At 47.3% G+C, this 24,597-nt stretch overlaps 1 protein-coding gene across 8 annotated transcripts in view; it reads left to right on the forward strand.

Moving 5' to 3' along the window:
- Window positions 1-24,597, forward strand: part of SLC39A11 (solute carrier family 39 member 11) — a 559,067-nt gene that overhangs the window by 13,043 nt on the left and 521,427 nt on the right. For all 8 annotated transcript variants that reach the window (XM_035026140.1, XM_035026142.1, XM_035026145.1 and 5 more), the window contains exon 3: window positions 1,637-1,675. In XM_035026140.1, the coding sequence (XP_034882031.1) occupies window positions 1,637-1,675 (39 nt within the window). The remainder of the gene's footprint in view (window positions 1-1,636; window positions 1,676-24,597) is intronic.

A 24,597-nucleotide genomic window follows, 5' to 3' on the forward strand; every position in this document is an offset into this window, starting at 1 on the left:
ATTTCAATCACTTGGGTTACTTAACTGGCTGTGTCATGTTCTGTCCTAAGGATGCATTATAGTTTAGCCGTTCCTCAACTGTTGGACAATTAGGTTATGTCCTTTTTTCTTGATTTTTTTTTTTTAGAAATACCTTTATGATGGACATAAACCTTTGAGCACGTATCTGATTAATCCCTTGAAATAAATGTCTAAAAGTGGAATCAAGGCTTTAGTGACATTTAAAAAAGTACATTTTTTCTCCTTTCAAGATCCAGATGAATGCTGGTAGAATAATGTTACCTGACTTCTTTATTAGATCTGTTCGGTTTGATTTAATTATTTGGTTAGGCCAGCTTTGCTCCTGTCATGGCATGCCTAGAGAAGAATGTCATTTGTGCGGCTGCCTGGAGTCAATCCTTTCCATCTACCCTGCAGCCACTCAGAGGAGGGAGAGGGCTGAGCCAGTGGTCCTAGCTACCCAGCGTCACTGGGAGTCTCAAGGGTTGGGACCATCAGCAACCCAGCATGCCTGTAACATGTCCATGTGGCTATAGATGATACCCCTAACGTAGACTATGAAGTTAAACAAATGTTTTTAAATTGAAATATAAAATGCATATAGAAAAGTGCATATTTTACAGCCTGATGATTTTTCATGGCTTCTATGAAACTAGTACTCAGCTCAAGAACTAGAACAGTACCAGCCCCCCAGCAGCCTTTCAGGCTCCTTTCCAGTCCCTACCCCCTCCCCCTGCCCCCCCGCCCCCGTCCCCCCAACCCCCGCCTCTGCCCCCACCGACCTCCACTGCAAGGGCAGTCCCTCTCCTGGTCTCTGACAGCAGAGATTAGTTTTCTGTGTGTTTCTACATTATATAAATGGAGTAATCATATAGTATGTGCTCTTCTGTGTCTGGCTGATTCCACGCTGTTTATTTTCCAGTTTACCCTGCCTGATTATGGGCTTCATTCATATATATATCGTGTGTGCTCTCATTGCCATGAGGCATTCTGTTGTATGAATACCTCCTAATTGATGTCTCCATTCTACTGTTGGTGGGCATTTGGGTAGCTTCTAGTTTGGCTCTCCCAAGTACTGCTGCTGAGAGCTTTTCTGTGCCTGTGTTTGGTGACTCCAAGTATGCGTTGCCGTTAGGTGATGATTTCACTGCTCAGGAGCGGCGCTGCTGGGTCATAGGGGACACCTATGTTCACTGCTAGTGGATGCTGCCAGTTTGTTTTTCCAATGTGGCTGTGCCATTTTGTACCCCCAGCTGCACCGTGGGAGAGTTCTGGTTGGCCCCCCTGGTCCCCATGAACACTTGTCAATTTCCATCTTTTAGGCCAGCTACTTAATTAAGGTTTATAGTTATAATTCACAGGAGAGCCAGGTCGAAGGCAACGTATGGGCCAGTGGAAGCCAGGCGTCCCTGAAAAAACACTCTGATGGGCTGTGGGATGGATGGAAGGTTCAAACAATTTTTTTTTCCCTTGGTTCTTGGCCCACGTTATAAAGGCTCTGGTCCAGGCCTGCAGACAGGTTGGCAAACTCAGGCCCGGGCCAGTCTTTATTCGTGTAGCTCTCTGAGGTCTTATGGTTTCCTTTTATCCCCAGAAACATCCCTTAGAATTTGAAACATCTTGTTTATATTTTCAGAGGCGGATCTTGGATGGAAGTCTTGGCTTTGCTGCAGGGGTAAGTAACGTGTGGTAGGAGCGATGTAAACAGAGATGTGTTTATTCTGACATTTCTCTGCCAAGGGGGTATTTCTAGGCTCTCTCCATGCAACCCAGATGCATCTCTGTGGTCTCCAGGTCCCTTTTTATCTCTGCCCCTACTTATTGGCCAGCTTATTGAATGCCCCTGCCTCTGAGACCAGAAGGGAGGCTTGCTTGTTGGGCAGCTGTCTCAGCACTTGTGAAATAAGATGGTATTTAGGAAGGGCCTCAGGTTCTCCTTGGTGCTAATTAAATATTCTTTCTTTCACCTTCCCCTGAAAAATCCTTTTGTTACTGACATCTCCATGTAAAAAAAAAAAATGGACAGAATCCCCTGTAGCCATCATTCAGCTTCAAGCATTACTGATTTGCTAATCGCATTTCTTCTGACTTCCCCCAACCTTCTATTTTTTTTTTTTTTTAAAGATTTTATTTATTTGACAGAGAGACACAGCGAGAGAGAGCACAAGCAGGGGGAGTGGGAGAGGGAGAAGCAGGCTTCCCGCTCAGCAGGGAGCCCGATGCGGGACTCGATCCCAGGACCCTGGGATCATGACCTGAGCCAAAGGCAGACGCTTAATGACTGAGCCACCCAGGTGCCCCTTCCCCCACCTTCTTGAGAGGCTGGAATATTTCGTAAAAGCAAATCCAAGACATCATGTAATTTTACCTGTAAATTCAATCCACATCTCTAACTGAATGACTTTACTTTTTTTTTTTAACAACATAATCCTCTTATCACACTTACCCAAATTAGCAATTCCTTATTGTAACCTAACACCCAGTCCACGTTCATAATGATTCCCACCATTTTTTTTTCAAAGGGGTCATCGAAAATTGTTTTGTTAGAATCGTCATCCGAACAAGATTTTCACATTGAATTTTTGTTATATCTTTTCAGGGTCTTTTTATTCTTGAACAATCTCATTTTTTTTTTTTCCACTGTAGTAATTTGTTGGAGAAACTGGGTCATTTATACCCATAGAGTATTCCATGTTGTGAATTTGGCTATTTGGCTAATGGCTTCCTGGGGGGTGGGGGGCTGTCTCCCTTGTTCCCCAGGCCCCCCTGATCTCCTGTGAGCTGGGCATTAGACCCTGGGATTTGGTGACTTCAGAGCCTGTTTTCCAGGCATGAATGTGCCCTGGTGATGCCGCGTGTTCCGAGTGTGTCCGTCCCACCAGAAGTCATGTAACATGTGGTTTTCTTTTCTTTTTTTTTTTTTTTTTTTAAAGATTTTTATTTATTTTTTAGAGAGCGAGCGAGAGGGAAACAGCATGAGAGAGGAGAGGGTCAGAGGGAGAAGCAGGCTCCTCGCTGAGCCGGGAGCCCGATGTGGGACTCGATCCCAGAACCCTGGGATCATGACCTGAGCTAAAGGCAGACGCTTAACCATCTGAGCCACCCAGGCGCCCCAACATGTGGTTTTCTCTTTTGGTTAATCAGGATGTGGTTCCTTTGTCCTGTTTGTACAGTCCTATGATCTGGGGTCTCCCGGAGGTCACCTAAGTCAGCAGCCATCAGACTGGGGTCCATGGACCTTCCAGAGCACACAGAGGTCTTCCGGATGGCACACAGGGGAACGGATAGTGTTCACAAAATCCATTTCCAGGTCCTCAGCATCCGCAGGCTCTCTTTCTTAAAACCGCTCTGCCTGAGGATGCTCTGGCAGCCGGTTCCCCTTGCCCGCATTCCCTTACACGTTTGCTCTCCCCCGCTTTCCAAAAGAAAGACACACTCTTCCCTTATTACCTTGTCTCTGGGTGGCAAAATCTCCACGTGTAAGGGGGACCCTTGGGATGTTGTGCTGATGTGGAGAAAGTGAGTCCTCTCATCACTGATCCCTGGGCACAAATCCTCCAGTGGTGCAGATGCTGTCTTGGTCCTTTGACTGTGGATCTAATCCAACTGTTAGCACAGAGATCCTTAAAAGTAGTTTTCCTTGATGGACCTCTGAGATTTGGGGCCTGTAATTTGGATAAAATTCAGAGAACAAAAGGACAGTATTGTAACAAAGTATCTATTTTTTCCCCATCCTCTTCTTTATGTGAACACATTTTCTTTTTGCTTACATTTAAAAAAGAAAAAGAAGAAGGAAAAGAAAAATAGAAATAAAATTGATTCCCAGCTGTCCCTGATTCTAGCGATGACCACTTAATATTTGTCCATGGATATCTGAATGAATTGAAAAAACAAGGAAAAGGGCACATCCATGGAAATATGCATTTCAAAGAATATTTTGCTTTTTAATGCTTAACAGTTATAAAACTGTGTTATATTTTTGTGGTTAGAGATCTATTCCCTACCACTTATAGTTGTAATGGTAACTCAATCCAGGAAATTGTTACTTAAGCAGTTAGAGCCCTAGGCTTACATGGATTTTCCTAAAAATTAAATTATATTGCAAAGAAGTAGGGTAAAGAAATCAATAATAGACTTTCTAGCATAAAATATAAGTTGCTTTAGGAGAAATTCTGTGGGGAAATGGAATTGAAACATAAATCTAGGAGAAAAAGGAATGATGTAAGTTTTTGGACTTTTGAAGAAGGGCTTGCTTGTGCTTTTTTGTGTGTTTAGAAAGTAGCCTGTGAACAGAAGAGTACATAACACATGAACATACAGTGTAGTTTATATATATTTTTCAGTGGATAATGGTGGGAATCAAATCCCTCTGCCATTTAGATCCTAGCAGATACATTTTTTTTTTTTTAAGATTTTATTTATTTATTTGAGACAGAGAGAATGAGAGACAGAGAGCATGAGAGGGAGGAGGGTTAGAGGGAGAAGCAGACTCCCTGCCGAGCAGGGAGCCCGATGCGGGACTCGATCCCGGGACTCCAGGATCATGACCTGAGCCGAAGGCAGTCGCTTAACCAACTGAGCCACCCAGGCGCCCCTAGCGGATACATTTAATTGACCGATGAAACAGTTTTATTTAAAGAAATCACTTTAGGCCAGAAATTACATCTTTTGCAACTCTTTAAACTCAAGATGAAAATATTTTAAATGTCAATTTTAAAAGAAGTGAGGAGGTACCTAGTCTTTAAAAATTCTTACAAGGGTTACATAGATACAGAGTTTGAAGAACTCTGTTCTGTGCTGTCTTTCTGCTTTTGACTAGGCATTTGTGTCTCCTGTTCTAGTTTGTTCTTTTTTTATTTTTTTAAGATTTTATTTATTTATTTGAGATAGAGCGAGAGAAAGAGAGAGAGAAAGCGAGAGCACAAGCAGGGGGAGCGGCAGGCAGAGGGAGAAGCAGACTCCCCACTGAGCAGGGAGCCCGATGCGGGACTTGATCCCAGGACTCCGCGATCATGACCTGAGCTGAAGGCAGATGCTTAATGACTGACCCACGCAGGTGTCCCTCAAGTTTGTTCTTTTAGGGCAAAAGCCACTGTAAGATTTACATAGCAAAAATCAAAAACCGATGTGAAACAAGAAAGGAAATAAGCAAAAGCAGAGGACAATAGTCTTCAGGACATGTCAGGATGAATTTGGGAAGCATGAAACATGAACATTTAAGATGAAATCATCAGGCCAGTGTATTGTGGTCATTTAAGTATGAGGATCTAAAACAAAATAGTTTTACTTCTGATTTTTAATGTAGTTAGTTAAAAAAAGAGATTCTAAAAATTATCTGTGTGTGCGCGCTGCTTCTTCTTCTTCTTCTCCTCCTTCTCCTTTTTCTTCTTCTTAGCATTTTCTTTTCTGAAACTGACCTTGAGGTAGTTCCATAAGAGGAACTCCTGGAAGGTCAGCAGATACATGGAGAAAAGTAAAAGCATGATGTGGGAGACAGTTGAGGCTCAAACGCAGGAGATTTCAGTGGCCTTGGTGACTAGTAGTGAGTTCTCATAAATGCTTCCCCAAACTAGGGAAAAGGCAGTAGAGCCCCGGGGGCCTGAGCTATAATAACTGCTTGTAGTAATCATGGAATAATTTATAATGAATATGGCCATTCTGCTGGTTAGGACGGTAGTTCTCAACTGAGGGATGCTTTTACCCCCCGGGGGACATTTGGCATGTTTGGTTGTCAAAACTGATATCTAGTGGCTAAGGGCCAGGGATGCGCACCTAAACACCTTCCGGTGCCCAGGATGGCCCCCACCACAAAGAATTTTCCAGACTGACATATCAGTGGTGCCATGCCAAGAAATCCAGGTCTAGAGCATTTTGATGTGTCCTCTCTAGTCACAGAGTGGAATGTGTAAAAAGACAGATGTATTTAAAGTTAGAAGAAGAAGGAGAAGGAGGAGAAAATCATCCTGCCTCTCCCCCTTGCTTCCCAGAGGTCGCCACTGTTAGCCCTGAGCAGATCCTTAGAGAACTTTTATCATGCACATACAAGGTATCTGGATAAACATGCCATAGTGCTTGGTATCCTTCAACACAGCTTTTGTATTTATTCTTCACAGCTCTGAGACACTTTGAATAAATATCTTGGAAAGGGAAAACTAGCAGGGCACCTGGCTGGCTCAGTCGGTAAAGCATGTGCCTTCAGCTCGGGTCATGATCTCAGGGTCCTGGGATCAAGCTCTGCATTGGGCTCCCTGCTAAACTGGGGGTCTGCTTCTCCCTCTCCCTCTGCCTCTGTCCCCCAACTTGTGTGCGTGCTCTCTCTCTCAATTAAATAAATAAAATCTTAAAAGAAAAAACGAAAAGGGAAAACTAGCCATCAGCCAGTTGACTGGGGTCCCACCGTACCCAGCACAGATGTTAACACGTTTTCATGGGCAGCTGTGTATACGTTTATGTGTGTGTGCGCTGCTTCTTCTCCTTCTCCTTCTTCTTAGCATTTTCTTTTCTGAAATACGGATCTGGTATAATGCTGCAGTAACACATCTCTACAATATATAATTGTGCACTGAGAAAGGAGATTCCTAAGACTAAGGACATGTCATTTTAAATGTGCTTAGCGGGATATTTCACAGGTGGTTTTTTCTCATTAGTAAGGCCTTGGAAGCATTAATCACTTCTCCTTAAATGACTCCTCTTAGAATCCATTTGCCTTTTCTTCTTTTCCCCCTGACTCCTTAAATCACTCTTTAAGTCTTTAATAATCATTATCTTGTTCTTCTCAGTACCCATGTCTGCCCTTGATTCTTGCCTGAGGTGTGAACTTCATGGGGAGAAATGTTACCATTAAAAAAAAAAAAAGGCAGAAAGTGAAACCTAGAATATTACAACATTAAAGCAGGAAAAGATTTTAGATGGTTATAATAGCTAATATTTATCACGCCTTTTTTTTTACAAGGTGCTCTGCTGAGCACTTCACATAGATCATCTAATTGAATTTTTGTAATGCTCTATGAGGTATACAGCAGGTACTGTTATTTACCACTTTACAGAGGAGGAATTAGGCATAGTGAGTGTAAATAAATCATTCTGGATCCCAAGATGAGCAGAGTCAGGATTTGAACACACAGTCTGACTCTAGGGCTTCCGCTCTTAAACCACAGTGCCTCCCAGCTGAGGTCTGGTCCAGTTGCCTCTATTTACAGGCAGGAAACAAATCCAGAGAGAGTAAATGACTTACCCAGAATCAAAAATTGCTAGATAGGGGTGGAGTTGGGACCGAACTCAGACGAGAAGTCAGGGGCTGCCAGCATTTAGCTGTGTGACCTTGGGCAAGCTCCTTGGTCTTCCTGAACCTCAGTTGACTGCTGAGAGCTGGCACTGGATTCATGAAGGGCTTCTTGGTTCTGCACTGTTAAAGGGGCAGGTTCCAGCGCTTGTTAGCATGTGTCCTTTGCTCGTAAGGCGACTGTGAAGCGTTGCGGTTAGTTTTGGTTCATCTACTCAACCTATTCAGTGGCAAATTTAAACATGCAATTGAATATCTTTTTATCTGAATGAGAAAGAAGTCATTGTCCCAAAAGATAAACGTTTAGATGAATTTGAAGAGGCCAGAACATCCAGGGTCACCATTTTAATTTTCTTTGCCCAGGTTCTGATGTCTCTTTTTAGTGATACTTACATTAACTAGGAATCTCTGAATCAATATACATTTTCTCTCGAGGAAGAAGCACTTGTGTGGAATAAATAGGACCAGGAACCTGCAGAAGAGAGAGACAGCCTACCAATCAAGCAGCTTACTTGTAGGCACGAAGAGGCAATTTCATATCTATTATTTAATCCCATAGGGAGCCGGGTTCTTATGAAAGACATGATTTTCTTAAGGAGATTTTGGCTGAGTCTGTTTTTGTGCAGCACGTGGTGAATAATATTTTCTCCAAATAACTGGCTCCCTGTTGGAAGTTAATGACGCTCTCCAGTGATGGCCTTGGAGTCTGGAGGGATGCAGGTGACCAGCTGTTCTCCATTTCCGTGGAGAAATGGATGCGCAGAATGGACTCAATTTGTAGCATGAGGGATTCAGGGAGGAGGTTTCAGGTAATCCACTGGAAAGGTTTATTGTAGAGTAAATAGTAGAGAGAGAAGAGCTGGGTGTGGGGAGCAGCCATTGAATGGGGTCTTCAGAAATCCTAGCTTTCATGCTCCTGGCCCCACAGATCCCAGACTGTGTGTAGTAACTGCTTGATACCTTTTCTCCATCTTCCTGCCTGAGAGGTAGAGAGGCCTGATACGTCCTAATGGAGATTTTTCAATGTGAGGTCTTTTGGGCGACACTGAAATGGGCTGGGCCACAGCCAGTGTAACATAGGACGGCGTGAGAGGAGCATGCAGACAGGCCCTGATGGGGCTCCTACCAGGAGCATTGCTCTCTGTTTCTCTGAGCCATGATTTTCCTCTTTATGAGGCTGAGAAGAATGGAGGGCCCCAGGATGACCCCTTGGGGATGTTGACCATGCTTGCACCTAGAGCAGACCCTGTCCCAGCATCATGTTGATTGGACAGACCACCTGGGAAGCATCAAGGCAGTTGTCCAGAGCAGAGCTCCTCTCTTAAATTTGCTTTTTCAAGCTTTGGGGAACTGAGGAGCCCCAGGGCCTCCTCGATCCTGTTCTCTGCAGGTTGTCTTGTTTTGCACTGAGATGCAATGACCGGGGAGGTGATGCTAGTCTGTTTTAGGATGAAGACCGCCCTTGAGGTTGGTTCTCAGCCAAGAAGTGAGGAAGAATACCAGGTTGGCTTGATGGGGCTGGGAGCTACCTGCCCCTGGGGTCTCATTTGACCAGCTACACGTAGCATGGTGTGTAGAGAAAAATGCGGGGAAGGGCTCTTCTCTAACCAGGACTATTCCCAGCCTCCCTCCAGGTTCTTGGCACGGTTGGTAAGGGGTACCCACCACTCCTGCCACCAAAGATTCTTGCGTAGCGACGCTGCAAGACACGTTCAAACTCATGGTCAAGGGGTTGGGGCCCTGAAGGTTTGCATGATGAAGCATTTTATTATTTTATTATTTTTTTGGGGGGGGTGGGAAGGAACAGAGGGAGAGGGAGAGAGAATCTTAAGCAGGCTTCACGCCCAGCACCGAGCCCGATTCGGTGCTCGATCTCACGATCTTGAGATCAAGACCTGAGTCCAAATCAAGAGTCGGACGCTTCACTGAATGAGCCTCCCAGGTGTCCCACGAAGCATTCTATTTTTAAAGGACTCAGATGGCCAGTTTACAATGGGAAAACTTCTGTGTCTCGGCTGAGTGTTTTTAAACCTTGCCACGCACGGGCAGATGCCGGACGCACCACAGGAGACAGGACTGACTTGTGACTTGGTTCTCCTGGACCCCAAACAGCAGTGTTTCTTTCTTTCTTTTCTTTTCTTTTTTTTTTTAAGATTTTATTTATTTATTTGACAGAGACACAGCGAGAGAGGGAACACAAGTTGGGAAGAGGGAGAAGCAGGCTTCCCTCTGAGCAGGGAGCCTGATACAGGGCTCGATCCCAGGACTCTGGGTTCATGACCTGAGCCCAAGGTAGAGGCTTAATGACTGAGCCACCCAGGAACCCCAAACAGCAATGTTTCTTGTGGGCATGAGGGCGATATGGTGGCAGGTCTGTCCCTTGGCCTTCCCTTCCTCTGGTGTGACATGTGCCGGCAGGATGAGGGCCTTCTTTCCCGGCACATCCTGACCTTGACTTGATGTTGGGAGGAAAGCCAAGTCTTGCTGCAGGAAGAGGGGTGGCCAGGTGAGGGAGGAAGAGAGGAGAAAGGGGAGAAAAGCACTCAGGAAGGAGACAGACCATCACTATTATTATTATTGTGCTTTTTCTTTTCAATTTCATGCTTCAGATTTCCTATGTCATTATAAACAGTGTGTGGGGGGGCAATGATATACATTACCTTCTGTCTACGGTGATGGAAAGTAACAGCGTTTGTCTGCGTGGAGGAGCCTACATGTATTCTCCTGCCCCGCTAAGCAGCAGGTCTGTGTGGCTCCGAGGCCCGCCCAGAAGCCCCTGGATGGTTGCTTGGATTCTCCGGCTTCCCCACCTTCCCCACGTGCATCCTCAGGCTCCACTCCCATGGCCTGGGAACCCCTGCATCCCTCTTGTCCCCTCTGCCCTTCCTTGCAGACCTGGGCCTTCTCTACAGATCTGGCCAGGCACTCTCCTTGGGGAAACCCTGTTCCTCTTTGTTTGGGGCTCCCTTCCCTGTTCCCATGAAGGGGGAGGTGAGAGTGTATGTAAATGACCAGCAGATTAAAAAGGGCTTTGAGATTGAGTTTCAGTAGTCAGGTGTGAATGCCCCCAAAGACAATAAGTCTTACACATCTCCCTGCAGGAGCAGGTGAATGTATAATAGATATTCCTTTAAGATGATTGGCTCATTTGTCCTTCATCTGTTCGTTCATTCATTCATTCATTCATTCATTCATTCATTCATTCATTCCGCATTGATAGAGGATCTGTTGTATTCCAGGCATTGTGCCAAGTGCTGAGGATTTGAAGAAGTGCTAGGAGGCGGTCTCTGTCTTTAAGGAAGTTATGATCTAGTGGAGAGGTGGGCGCACTGCCTGTTTTTGTAAGTAGAGATTTATTGGAACCCAAACACACTTGTTTGTTCACATTGTCTGTGGTGGCTTGTGCAGTATAATGGCCCAGTGAGGAACCACAACGGGGGCTGTGGTGCCTGCAAAGCCCGAGGTATTTACTATCTGGCCCTTTACAGAAGCTTGCCACGCCCCGGGTTAGTGTTGACAGGTTTTCTGAGGCCTGGTTGCAGGGCCAGGAGCCGGAGCAGGTGTCCACAGCTCTGTGTCCTGCAGGGCCCGGGCTGGCCATCTCAGAACATTCCCGACCAGGTGATCTCCTGGGGGAGCTGGGTTTTGCTGGGGCGGGGGGGTGGGGCCTGGCCTTGGCTTGTGAAATTGATGCTCCTGCTGCCCCTTAGCTGGGGTGGGCCTTTGAAGACTCTTCGGGGGGTGGCTTTGCAGGGAAGCATGGGAATGACATGGACCATTTTGCTCTGATCTCCTTGTCACATAAGGCACGCTGTGTCAAGACAGGTGGCTGAGGACAAAAGTGTGCAATTTGAGATTGTGAGCTAAAATGAGGTTTCCCAGCTCCAGTCAACCTCAAGTTGGCAACTGTCCTCGGCATCCACGGTCTAGCAGAGGGAGCTAACTTGGCCTCACATGCTGGGCAGTTCGGTTCCAAGGAGCTCTCTCTCTGGCTTTGGAGAAACTCCCTTCATTCTGATGCAGTGGTTCCCCTTGGGCTGCATGATAGAACCATCTGGAAAATTTTTAAAGGCCCGGTGCCCCTGACACAGCCTGGACTAATACATCCAAATCTCTGGGGCTGGGATGAGGCTTCAGTAGTTTCTTGAGCTCCCTTGGTGATCCAAGTGTGCAGCCCGCACCGAGGGGCCCTGTTCTAATGGGGACCACTGTGTAATGAAGGATGAACTGGTGTTTGGAAGCAGCAGACTCCTTTCAGAGGTTCCAAGTAGCTGTGGGGCTAAGAGTTCACCTGAGCCCATATGTGGGGTTGGGGCCCTGGTTTGAGGGCACTGGGTGTGGAGGATGGGGCCTTAGAACCTGGATGGGGGAACCCTGGGGTCCTACTGCCTTTGGTCCCCTGCTGCAGGCCTGCCTGCCGTGGGCTGCTGGGGTGGTCCACCCCGTGCTTGACAGTTGTCTTGGCCTCTAAGGCTGGTTGGTTTTGATACCAGCCTGGGTTGGAGGGGGCAGGTGTACTCACAGCTATGTTTCCCAGTTGGTCAGGTGATACTGGACAGCTACCAGCTGGGAACTCAGGCTCTTCCTCTGGGCTCCTTGGCACGTGCAAAAGAAAGACGCAGGGCTGGATCTTTGCTGCTTGGAGAACTTGAGCATGAGCTGAAATTCTCACTTGATGCACAGGCCTCCTTAGATCGCACTCTGTGTCTGAAAAATCTCAGCACGGGCAGGGCCTTCTGGGGGTTACCTCAGGCATCCCTGTGCCATCTGACAGGGCAATGTTTCACCAAACCCAGACAGCTGGTGGGAGTGTAGCTTGCTCCCCAAGACTTTTATGAAGCCAGTCTCCACTTTTTTTTTTTTTTTTTGGTAACCTAATTGAGTGTTTAGCTAGCTTGTTAGAAACTTATCCAACCTAAATGTCTTCTGCTGCAATTTAAATAAGAGAGAGTCACTGACATCATTTTTCATAGACATCCTAGTACAAATCACATCACAAAGCATTTGCTGAGGGTCAGCTCTTTTGCAAGATACTCCCAAGTACAAGGGATCGAAGTTAATATTGGTTAAGTCTTGTCCTTTAGCCTTTGCCTGCCAAGACCAAATCTCGATACATGTTATTAACACAAGTGCTTTGTGGAAAGCCTGCCATGGGATGGCTCATGATTGCTTTTCAGGGGGGGCTCACTCACAAGAAGGGAGAAGAGCCAGTCATCAGAGCTTTGTCAAGGGCCTGTGCAATTTTAGAGATGGCCCAGACACGTGTTCTGCTTGCAGAATAACCATTAATTTCCTTCCTTCCTTGGGGAGTGGCTGCTTGGAAGGTGGGAACAGGGAGAGGATTGTCTTCAGGCCAATCCATCTATCGGTTAGTGAGCGCCTCCTGTGTGGTGGGCATTGTGGGGGTATGTAAAGAAGCAAGATGCAATCCCGCCCTTCAAAGGGCTAAGCTTGGCTGGGTTCCTGTCACTGTGAGATGGGTCAGCATGTGGTTGTGCGAAGGTCATGTACACAATGAGATGGGAAGCCTCGGACAGGGAGGTTACTTCTAGTCGGGGAGTTAGGGGAGATTTCTTCAAGGATGAAATCCAGGTTGGAAAAATAAGTAGAGCTTGGGGATGGGCACGGAGCAGGGGAAGGAAGTGAATTGTGGGCAGAAAGAACAGCATATTGAAAGCATAGCCATGGAAAACACAGGACTGTTGAAGGCATGGCAATTGGTTTGGTTGGAAGGTGATGGCTGAAACGTAGGTTGGGGCCCTGTGGAAGGGAGTCTGCGCTCTGTTCTCTATTTTTTTTTTAAAAAAAGATTTTATTTATTTACTTGAGGGAGAGAGAGAGCACAAGCAGGGGGAGCAGGAAAAGGAGAGGGAGAAGCAGACTCCCTGCTGAGCAGGGAGCCCGACGTGGGGCTGCATTCGAGGACCCCGGGGATCATGACTGGAGCCAGAAGCAGATGCTCAACCGATTGAGCCACCCAGGCGCCCCTGCGGTCTGTTCTTTCGACTGGTGGGGAAATCCTAGAGGTTTTTGAGAGGGTGAGGGGACCAGAGTTGTACTTTCAGGAAGTGCATTCTGTTGGTGGCAGAGAGCGTGGCCGTAGGGAGCGTGCAGGGGGAGGCCATGATAGAGAGGCAGATCAGAGCCTCTTGCATTACTTTAGGTGATGCCTGGACCCCTTAGCACCTTGAATCAGGCAGAGGCAAGAGAGTTAGGAAGGGAGAGAGCAAAGGACGGTCCTGCTGGAGAACTGAGAGGACCTGGCAGCCCTCTGATTGCGCAGGTAGCCAGAGAGGATCAAGCCCATCACAGCTACTGTGTTCCTGGGGCTCCTTCCCCTGGGGCTGTTGGAGAATTTGCTGTTGCCTCCTGGCTTATGGGCTGAGTGAGGGGGACTCTGCCAGAAACAGAAGAGGTGGAGTTTACATTGGGCCTTTCTCATTTGAGTGGGTTTGTACTTTGGAATCTGTGTGGCGGGGTAGTCTCCATGGCAACCAGACACCTACAGCTAGTCGTACTGATGGCGATGCTTCCTTCTGCTCACTCTGCTTTTGACTGAGAGTAACTGAGACCCCCCCCCACCCCAAATAGTGGCTTCAACAAGGAAGACTCTCATGCAGAAGAAATTCAGAGACCGTGGCTGGAGTCCCCAGGGATCTAGGCTCCTTTTTCCACTCAGTGCTTTACCCCACAGGGAGGCCTTCGCCTTTCTGGCCCAAGGTAGCTGCTGGAGCTCAGGTCATCACATCCACCCTCCAGATGGTAGGTGGGAGGGAGATTCCCTGCAAGTCTTGCCTGACAGCTCCACTTACAGCTCACCAGCCAGAACTTATTAGAAGACCCCATCTCTCTGCAAGGACGGCTAGGATACATGGTCTTTCAGCTGTGCTGCCATGTGCCCAGCCAGACAGTGGGATTCTGTTACTGAAGGATGGGGGAGAATAGAAACTGGAGCAGGCAGTTAGCCCTCTTGGCCATACAACCCACTGCAGAGAGAACTTTGAGCCCTAATGCTATTATGGATTTACCTTCTCTGTGTACATTTTGTATATATTCTTCTTTTAAATGAGCTGCATTATTCATTCTTTAACTAGTTTCCTTCAGAGTGGAGGAGTAAAACATGAACTTGGCAAGAGATTCAAGTAGTACAGAGGGTATGCAGTAAAAAAAAAGTCCCTCCATCTCTGTTATCAGCCAGGGCTTTGGAGGCCATGGATGATGAAAAATCTAGCTCAATCTGGCATAGGACAAAAAGAAATGTACTGGCCCATGCATTTAAAATACCAGGCATAGAACTTGATTCAGATAATACTGTTAGACTCTGTAGATCCAAAGATATCACCGGGGCCTGGGTTTTTCTGTTTCCTGGCCTTGTTCTTCCCTGTGTGGCTCCACTTTTGGATATTCTGTTGACATCCCCTCAGTCTCACATCCAAGGGGAGGAGGAGTCTTCCTTCCCCAGCTTAAATGGCCTTGGAATTGACTTTCATGGGCAGGGAGTCACTTGGGTTGTGTGCTCATCCCTGGACACAAACCGCCATGGCCATGGGAATGTGGCGTGTTGATTGGCCAGGCCTGGGCGACCTGTCCACATCTACTGGCCGCCTCCTCCTCCCAATAGATGAAAAGCAAAGACTAAAAATGATGAATAATGGGGGTGGGGGAGATGTTTCCTCTGAAGCAAAATCGAGGTGCTGTTGCCAAAGTAGGAGTAATGGAGGTTGGGTGGTCAGCATATAGCAAATGTGCCCACATGCTTCAAGATACAGCAAACATCTCCCACACTCCTTGTGCCAGTTAGGAATCACCCCAAAACCTAGTGGCTTACGGCAACAACGATTTGTTATTTCTTATGATTCTGGGTTGGCGGGGCTCAGCTGGGTGGGTTCTTCTGGTCTTGCGTTGGGTCACTCACGAGGTGGGGTCTTCTGGTGGTGCAAATAGGCTGGAGGGTGCAGGAGGCCTTCCCTCACAGTTGTGGGCACTTGGTTCTACCTGTCCTCTGGGTCTCTGTCCCACATGGTGGTTCATGGGTCAGTAGGTGGAAACTGTAAGGCCTTGGAAGCCCAGACTCAGGAGCTTACACGAAATCTCTATTCATGTTTTATTGGCCAGAGCAAGTTGCAAGGCTCACCCAGATTCGAGGGTTCTTGGTGGCAGGAGCCTGCAAAATATCATGGTTCTGCTCCACCCTCTACCGCCTCACCATGCATGCAGAGGTGATATCTGTTGATAGTCTACCCTCCCAGGATCAATATTCCTTTTCTGTTGCTGGCTGCCTTTTTGTTGCCATTTCTAGAAGTCCCTGGCCCCCAACGCTGGGTCTCCCTTTGTCCTATTTTCTCCATCCTGCTTCTAAGTTTCTCTTTGGGCATCACTCCCATCGAGTGAGAGGAAAGTCTCTTTCTAGGTTTTCATTCCATTTGCTAACAAACACCCAAAGAAGACATCTGAAGACCCAGTGAAGCTTAATTCATGCTCATGCTCTATGGGCGGCAGAGAAGCAGAACCTTCATGGGCCCAGATTCGTCATGGGTGTGTTCTGGTCTCCTGAGAAGAAAGTGTTTGGACTAGCTTCTCAGGACGAGGGCTACGCTGTTCTCGAAGCAAGAACTAGCATGGGTGAGGTGACATTCTGTGGCTAACAGTAATGTACTCTCCTTGGAATCTTTTCTTGGGGACATGTGACCTTTTGAGAGCGGGTATGTCCACACTGTGGAATTGGAAGGGCCCGGGACAAATACCAGTTCTTCACTTACATTCCACGCCTCAGCATTGCTTGGCTTCCTTAACCTATATGACTTTGATTTTTTTTTTTTTTGAGGGTCAAAAAATTCCCTTTTAAATTCAGGCATCCATTCTACTCCGTCTTTCCAGGGGAGTCTCTGCCTCATTTTAGGAACATAATTTAAGGATATAAAGAGCACGTTGCTGAGGGCAGGGCGGTGGAGGGAAGGTCCCTCCTAGTGTTTCTCTGGTGGGAGTGCGGGCAGAGCAGCTGAATGGTGCTGAACTATGGATTTATGCCTCTCTCTGCTCCCCGGGGGTGGTGAGTACATGGAGACCGGAGACGCTATCCTCAGAGGCTGAGGATCCTCAGCTGCCTTCTCCCAGGGCCTGGAGAGGTGTGTCAGACTCAGGCTCTCCCTCCTGGATGCCTCCTACCCCAAGGAATGGGACCTCAGGAACACCTCTGTAACACCTCCACTTGCCTGGGCGAGAGGAGCCCTCTCTGGGCAGCTGAGGCCAGGACTCAGAGCTTGCTCCTGCACAGTAATAAAGAGCGCTGGGCTCAGACAGTGAGGCGGGAGCCCTGGGTTGCATTTCTGGCCGAGCTGTTTACAATCCCTGTGATTAGCAGCAAGTCCTGTAACCTCCAGGCCTCTCCCGGCTTCATCGAGACTGAAATCCTTCCCCTCCTACCTTGTGCTCGGAGTGGAAAGGGAAAATCAGGGCATGACTGCTTAATACCTCTGTGCCCTCCAGAGCGAAGCGAGAACAAAATACCAGGGAGACAGGAACCTTAATAGCTTGCTGGTGGACGCTGATCTTTGCTGTCTTGGTGCCCTGGCTTTTAATCCCACATTTGACTTCGGCTCTGGGCCACGATGAGCTGTTTCTCCAGACTTTGCCAAACAGCAATCAGAATAGAACCATCAGGCCTGATGGAGAGTGAGCGCCATGAGAATTGTGCATTTGACAAGTGAGCGAAGGGAAGGAAGGTTTCACACTTACCTTGCACAGATTTTTTTTTTTTTTTTTTTTGGTAGCGTTTCTTTGGAAACCTCTTAGTTTTCTGAAGCCCTGGTCTTCTTGTAAGAAATTAACCATGACAGCCCTGGGGCTAAGTGAGTTTGTTGTTCTCTGGGGCGGGGGTGGCGGGTGGGAAAGGGGGGTTAGAAAAAAAATACATATCTGTTAAAATGCATAAGCAAGGGGAAAATAGATTAGTATTGTATTTAAGGCAGGAAGAAGGGGCAAAGATTCATTGGCTGTGCATAAGCTTTAAGTAGATTACCCATCTGAATTTGCAGAACACTCTGTAATTATGCATGAAGAGATCTGCGGGGTGGGGTTTGTCCATGAGCTGACTGCAGGGAACACTTCATCTTATGGGCTCCTGAGTCCCAAATATTATTATGTGACAATGGTTTATTGCTTCATATTTTTCAAAGCTTTTTCCCATCCATTACCTCATCTGACCCTCATAATAATCTGGGTGCTGTAGGCTTTCTTTTTTGCACATAATAGATGAAGGGTGTGCCACCTCCCATGCTGGACTTCTTTGTGTCATCTGTCCATGGGATGCATGGGACAGCGTGGAAAAGAAGGAAGTCTCAGTCTCCCTGAGGTCCCCCCAAGGTCCTCCCAAAGTCTCCCCAAGGTGCGCCAAGCATTGAGGATACACAGTAAACAAAGCAACCCCAAATTCCTGCTCTCGTGGGACTGCCATTCTAGCAGAGAGAGTTACGTGATGCAGTCTACATGAAAACATACGTATGTCAGACAGAGATGAATGTGAAATGAGCACAGTAAAAAATGGAGGAGGATAGAGAGTACCCTGGGAGGGGTGGGAGTCATGACTGTTACAATCTTAAAAAGAATCAATCAGTGAAGATGCTGGGGAAGTGTTCCTGACATATGGAAGGCTCTCAATAAATTTTTTTGACGTATTGAACAAATAAACCAATGCTCAAATGGATGGATGGATTGGTGGGTGGGTGGATGGATGGATGGATGGATGGATGGGTGGATGGATGGATGGATAGAAGAGGAAGAATGGGTCCTATCCACCCACTCACCCCTGCCCCCATAGACCTGTGCTTTCTTTGAGAGCCTTCCTGTGCCTACACATTTTCATATTCCCTTGCTCTGTTTCATGAATCAATGTGGAGTACCCTAAGCAGGACCTCATCTCATGTAACCCCTGGAAAGGATGAGCCTCTCCCTGCTGGAGAGAGCTAGCATCCAGCTGGTTTGAAATAGGAATGCTCCTGGTTCTATGCAGGTTGAGTTGGGAGGTAAATTGTTGCTAACTGGTCAAGGGAGAATTTGCCTCTCATTTATTCGAACTCAGTCTTGTCACGATGGACCTCATTTCCCAAGTCCTGAGGGTTTGCTTGCTCTGTCTTTCTGGGAGTCTGGTCCCTTCCACATCCTTGCCATTGAGACTTTGCTCCTTAACAGACTGAGCATCTCATTTTCCCCTTCTTCATCTACTAGCCCCTATCTGAGATAGGATTTCCTTGACAAGCATTTGAAGCTCTCTGCTTATTCTATATAGTACTTATCGCCAGATACTAATTGTTTGTTCATTTTTTTCCCCCCTCATTTCCAAACTGGAAGCACTTGGAAGGCAGGGGCTGTCTTTTTCACCATTGGGACTTGGTCCCTAGTACAGGAACTCCAACGTAGTTGGCACTTAAAAAATATTTTTAATATAAGCGTTGAATGAGCTGGTGAGTGCATTAGAGGTTTTCCTTGGGGGGTTGGATGCCCTTAGGCCCAGCCCAATTTCTCCAGACCCTCTGTGTGCACTGAGGGACAACTCTGGAACATCAGGATGAAATCTCAAATTAGGCAATGAGAAACCCTGTGAGTCTATAAGGAAATCCATCTTCCTGATTCTTCCAATGAAGGAAGGAATTAATTGAATGTAAACTCATTACATCTCTGGAGCACTTTGAAAATTTCCCCATGATTTAATTACGATGAACTTCTCAGGATGTAGTCATGCCAGGAAATGTCTCAAACTGTCAGTGGCATGGGGTGAGCCAAGGGCAGGGGGCATTGGGCACTGCAGGGTGGGGCCTTTTCTCTAGAAGGCCTGCACTCTGGTATTATAATGAGCTCTGGAGTCACCTTCTTGGGTTTGAGCCTGGTTTCTCTCCTTACTAGTTGTATGAGCCCAGACTTGGTAAACCTCGGTTTCCTTGTCTGTAAAACAGTACTATCTCCTCTATAGGGTTGTCGTGCACATGAAATGAGTCAAAATACCTGAAGCACTTAGCACAGTGATCAGCACATAGTAAATGCCTAATACATTTTGATTACTATTATCTCCTGTCAAGGGAAGTGGGCGGAGGACACACGTGGAATTTGGAATTGACCTAAGTGAGCGAACGTGGGCATTACGGTTTGGGAACAGCTTTCCTTCAGTATGTGGCCCCCTTGTTGCTAAGCAGCCCTTGTCCACCCATAGCTGATTATCTTCCCTACACAGACTCGTCCCACCTTTCTTCTCAGCAGCGCCATCTTGGATGCTTGGATACATTTGGAACTTGGATAAATTTCTTTGTTTGTACATAACTTAAAAAGAATGGGATTGTACTGTACATAACATTTAAAAACACGTTCTTTCACTTAGTATTTCCCGAACGTTTTCTTGTTATCTTGGTGCTTGCATGGTTCCCCATCACAAGAACTGGCCATATCAGTTTTCAGTGTTATCCAGGTATAATTGAAATGCGCTTAACTGCGAGCATAGCCAGGATATTTTTAGCTAATGATTTGTTGCTCATTTTAAGTTGGACTTGAGTTTTTGAATCGTTGTTTACTTTTCTCAGGGTCATCGGTGCACATGTCTAGAAAGAACAAATGTTAATAAAAGGCTTTAAAGAAGAAAACAGCATTCCCCTCCCCTGCTTCCCACAGCCCTCTTTCCTAAAAGTAACCACTTTTGTCTGTTTCTTGAGAAATGTTCCCCCATATTTCTAAACAAATCTATTCTGCAATTTTTTTTTTTTAAAGATTTTATTTATTTATTTGACAGAGAGAGACACAGTGAGAGAGGGAACACAAGCAGGGGGAGTGGGAGAGGGAGAAGCAGGCTTCCCGCCTAGCAGGGAGCCCGATGTGGGGCTCGATCCCAGGATCCTGGGATCATGACCTGAGCCGAAGGCAGACGCTTAACGACTGAGCCACCCAGGTGCCCCTATCCTGCAATTTTTTGATTTGGAAACCAGTATCCTTCAGTTTGGGTCAGTGTTATCTTTAGGTTTCTTTAATAGTTTCTCCCAGTGGTCCTCTGCTCTCTCTCTCAATTAATCTTATTAGTTGGCTATTGGGCTTCCTGCATGAGTCTCTCGTTTTCCTCTCTTCTCTCTTTATTTTATAATCTCTCTGCTGTTTTGTTCTGCATGGTGGGAAGTTTCACTGACTTCAACTACATAAAAAGAGCAAATGTGTCTTTTTTTTTTTTTTAATGTTTTCGTAGTTTCAGTTTCCAGAAATTTGTTGTTCTCCCCGTTTCTTTTCCCTCCCTCCATCACCCTGTCCATTTCCATGGATTTATTTCATACATTTGTACCTCTTTGATATAAATGATAGATTCTTCTCTTTATAAATGTTGCTTCCCTGAGTTTTCTGAGGTCTCTCTAAGAGCCTTCTTTCTTCCTGTTTGGTTCCTGAGGGCCCCTGGGGTAGCACTGGGGACATGCATTTATTTTATGATTATTTTTTAAGACTTTATTTATTTGAGAGAGAGCATGAGCGGGGCGGGGGGTGTAGGGGCTGAGGGAGAAGCAGACTCCCCGCTGACGGATGCTGATGTGAAGGAAGATGCTTAAATGACTGAGCCACCCAGGTGCCCCGTGGGGACATGCATTTAAAAACAGTTTCCAGGGGCACGGGGCTGGCTCAGTCGGAGAGCATGTGACTCTTGATCTTAGGGTTGTGAGTTGGAGTCCCATGTTGGGCATAGAGCTTCCTTAAAGAAAAAAAAAAAAGGTAAAACCAGTTTCCAGCTGGGTAAAGAAATGGTGCCTTACATTAGTACTGGCCAGCATTCTGAGTACCCTGTACGTGCCGCATACGTGTGTTAGCTCATTTAGTCCTCACGACAACTGGACGAGCTGGGGGCTGCTATTCAGTTTTGCAGATGATAAAACGGGGCTTATGGAGGGGACAGGATGTGCCCAGGCACTGTTGGAATTTGTCTGAAGTCAGTCTGATTTTGGAGTCTGTGCCCTCAGCCCGGTGATTCACATTTCTCCGATTTTTCTTGGATCACAGGTGAGGTGAAACATCTTATTAGTTCCTTAGTACCCTTAGGCATGTCTTTGGTGATGAGCTGGTTATTTATATCCATTGCCCAGTTTATGTTTCTAAATTATTATTTGCACCAGAGGCTTCTGAAATCAGTCTCGAGTTTCTGCCTGCCCCTCACCCTACGCCAGTCCCCTCTGCACCTGCCCCTCTGCGCAGTTCTCCCCGCTCCCCCTGTGGCAGCTGCCGCCCCTGCCCAAGCCAGCAGGTGCCCCCGTAGCCTCCTCACGGGCTCCTCGCCTCCGCCGTCAGCTGTTCCTTCTCCTGTAGCTGGCCGTCGGATGGACTGCTCACACTTAACAAGTTCAGCCCAGAGCTCTCCACCACCCTACTTCACTTCCTTCCCTATCCTGCACTCCACCTCTGCTGTCCCCAAGTCTTCTCTTCTCAGTCAAGAGCACCATTTTCTGCTAAGCGGCCACAGGCCCCAAACTGGAGGTCACCTCGATGCCCGTCTGCACTAGGTTGCATGGTGTCCCCCCGCCCCACCGCCTCCCAGTCTCTGTCCACTTAGAACCTGCTGATGTGATCTTATTAGAAAATAGGGTCTTGGCAGATGTAATCAAGTAAAGATGAGATTGCACTGCTTTAGGGTGAGCCCCGAATCCCATATGACTGGTGGCCTATGATAGGAAGAGGGAAATTTGGACACAGACCTAGAGACATACAGGCAGGAGATGGCCACATGACAGAAACGATGTGCCTAGGAAAGGAGCCAAGGCATACCAAAGATGGCTCAAAGCCCTGGAGGCCAGAAGAGGGAAGGGAAGTTTCTTCTCTAGAGCTTTGAGAGGGGCCCTGGCACTCCAGAGTCCTTGATTTGGGGCTTCTAGGCTCCAGAATCATGCGAGAACACATTTGCATTGTTTCAAAGCCCCCCAGTTTGTGGGTGTGGCCAGGCTGCCGCAGGAGACTCACCCACTCTTTCTTACGTGACCCTCCTCCTCCGTTCCGCCGACAAGCCCTGCCTCTCCCTTCGGAGGACAGCCCAAACTCGACCCTCCTTCTTCACCTGTGCCTTCAGGTCTGGGCCATCGCAATCCCCCAGGCACGCCAGGGGTGGGTTCTCTGTGTCTCTGCCTTGGCTGCCACCTCCCTGCCCGCCCCGCCTCTGCACCCCTCATCCACGGCAGCCAGCGTGAGCTTCTGAGAGTGCACATCAGCCCCATTGCCTCTGCCGGAGAATCAAGTCGCAGCTCCCCCACGGTCTGCGAGGACCTCGCCCTTCTCTCTGTCCTCAGGTACCTTTCCCCGCCTTGGTCACCATGCTTCAACCACGGCCATTTCAGTCCCCAGCTTGTTCTGACCTCAGGAATGTATTCCCTTTACTTGGAACTGAGTCCTGCCCCTCTCATCATTCAGACCGCAGCTCAAATGTCACCTCCCCCGAGAAGCCTTCCCTGACTACTCACGCACAATAGCTCCTCCCCGTCACTATCCATCTCAGGATGTTGCTTTATTTCCCTCCATTTCATTCATTGTTCTCCGAATTTCTTTATTTGTTTTCTTGTGTGTCACCTGTCCGCTCTTTAACTAGAGAGGAAGCTCCTCTTGGGCAGAGTTCTCCTGTCTTGTATAATATTTCTCATAATATGAGCCTCAGTGCCTGACTCGTTAACTGCTCCCTGAGTTAATTAATGCTGCCCCCAGAATCGTCTTCCTAAATCATATTTGAGACCCTTTCCCATGCTCCCCACACCCCATGCCCCGAAGTTCTGCACGGCTCCCTGTTTCTTTACTGAATAAAGTTTAAACATATTGGCACAGTATTCCCGACTGTCCTGCCTGTCCTATCACCTTTCCGCGCTTCCTATTATATGTGTGTTCTACCTGGACCTTGGCTGTTCCTTGAACCTGCCCTGCCGCTCCTGGCATGCTGAGTTTCCCAGCCCTAAGCCGCATGTCAGGTTTCACACACCCTGGGGCATAGCGCTCTGTAGGAGGTCTCCCCCACACCCCCCATCCCTCCAGCCTGGGCTTCTCCCGCCTGCGATGCCTTCAGCCTCCTGGATTGTCTTCTGCCAGCTTCCTGCCCTCCCCGAGACGGGCTAGGATTCCAGCTCCCTGCCGCCTGTCTCCCACGACTGGGTGGCACGGTTCTTTCCACATCTAGGCGTGTGAGCACAAACAGACCCATCCGTCCATGTTATTGAAGTGGATTAAAACTTAGGGTGTCCGTGACCCGGGGCTGGGGATGTTGAGGGTCCTCTGGTGGCTGGGGATGTCTCCCCTCTGCCGTGTGTTTTACATGTGGATCTGCCTGGGTACACAGCCCATACTTCATGCTTACACGCATTTTATTATCCACTCGCAGACACGTGTCTACACTCCGTTGTCACGATGGGTAAATGGGGCTTCTGTCCCTAGGAACTCTCATGTTTAAATCATAAGGCTTTGATTTAAATTCTTCTCTCAAATCTAATACTCTAATAAGAGTAAAAAGAGAGACCTATAACAAGCATTATAATATCTAGTATTTGTCATGTTTTGTGGCCCGTTTTTGTGTTAGGCATTTAACGTGCGCTATAGTATTAATCCTCACAGCTATTGTAGGCGAGAAGCACCACCGTAGGGACAGTGTCATGCCGGAGAGCAGGGACTCAAGAGCCACACAGGCTGGATTTGAATCTTGGCTCGGCCACGAACTATGTGACCTTGTCCATTACTTAACCTCCCTGTGCCTCAGTTTCCCCATATATGGAGTAGGGACAATAGTAGTATCTTACTTTTAACGTTGGGAGGATTCAGAAAGTTCCTGGCACGTGGTCAGTCTATATATAAATGTTGTTATCATGATTAATTCCATTTTACTCATGGGTGCCACTCTTCCACTATTGTTTCTGTTTTCCATGTGAAGAAATAGTAGCCCTGGAGATATGACTCTTTTCCCCAAGGTCTCCCAGCTTGGAGCTTAGATCTGGATCAGGAAGTCCGACTCCAGAGTCGTGCCTTCTATCTACTCTGCTGTACTGTGTTTCATAAAGAGGGAGGAAGAGGGGGGAGAAAAATGGGCGGATGTGCCCCAGAGTAGCAGGTAGGGTTAGCCAGGCTTCCAGATAAAATACACATTCCTAGTTAAATTTCAGATAAACAAGAAGTCTTTCATATATGTGTGTCCCAAATGAAAAAAATATTCGTTGTTTATCTGAAACTCAAATTCGGCTGGGCCTGTGTTAGTCTTTGCAAAATCAGGCAACCCTAGGTGAGGAGGCTCTTTCATACTTCGGTCCCTTCTTGAGATTCTGTCCCACCGTTCCTGCCCTCCTGCC

The sequence above is a fragment of the Mirounga leonina genome, unplaced genomic scaffold (genome assembly GCF_011800145.1).
Source record: "Mirounga leonina isolate KUSES-001 unplaced genomic scaffold, KU_Mleo_1.0 Mir_197, whole genome shotgun sequence".
NCBI lineage: Eukaryota > Metazoa > Chordata > Mammalia > Carnivora > Phocidae > Mirounga > Mirounga leonina.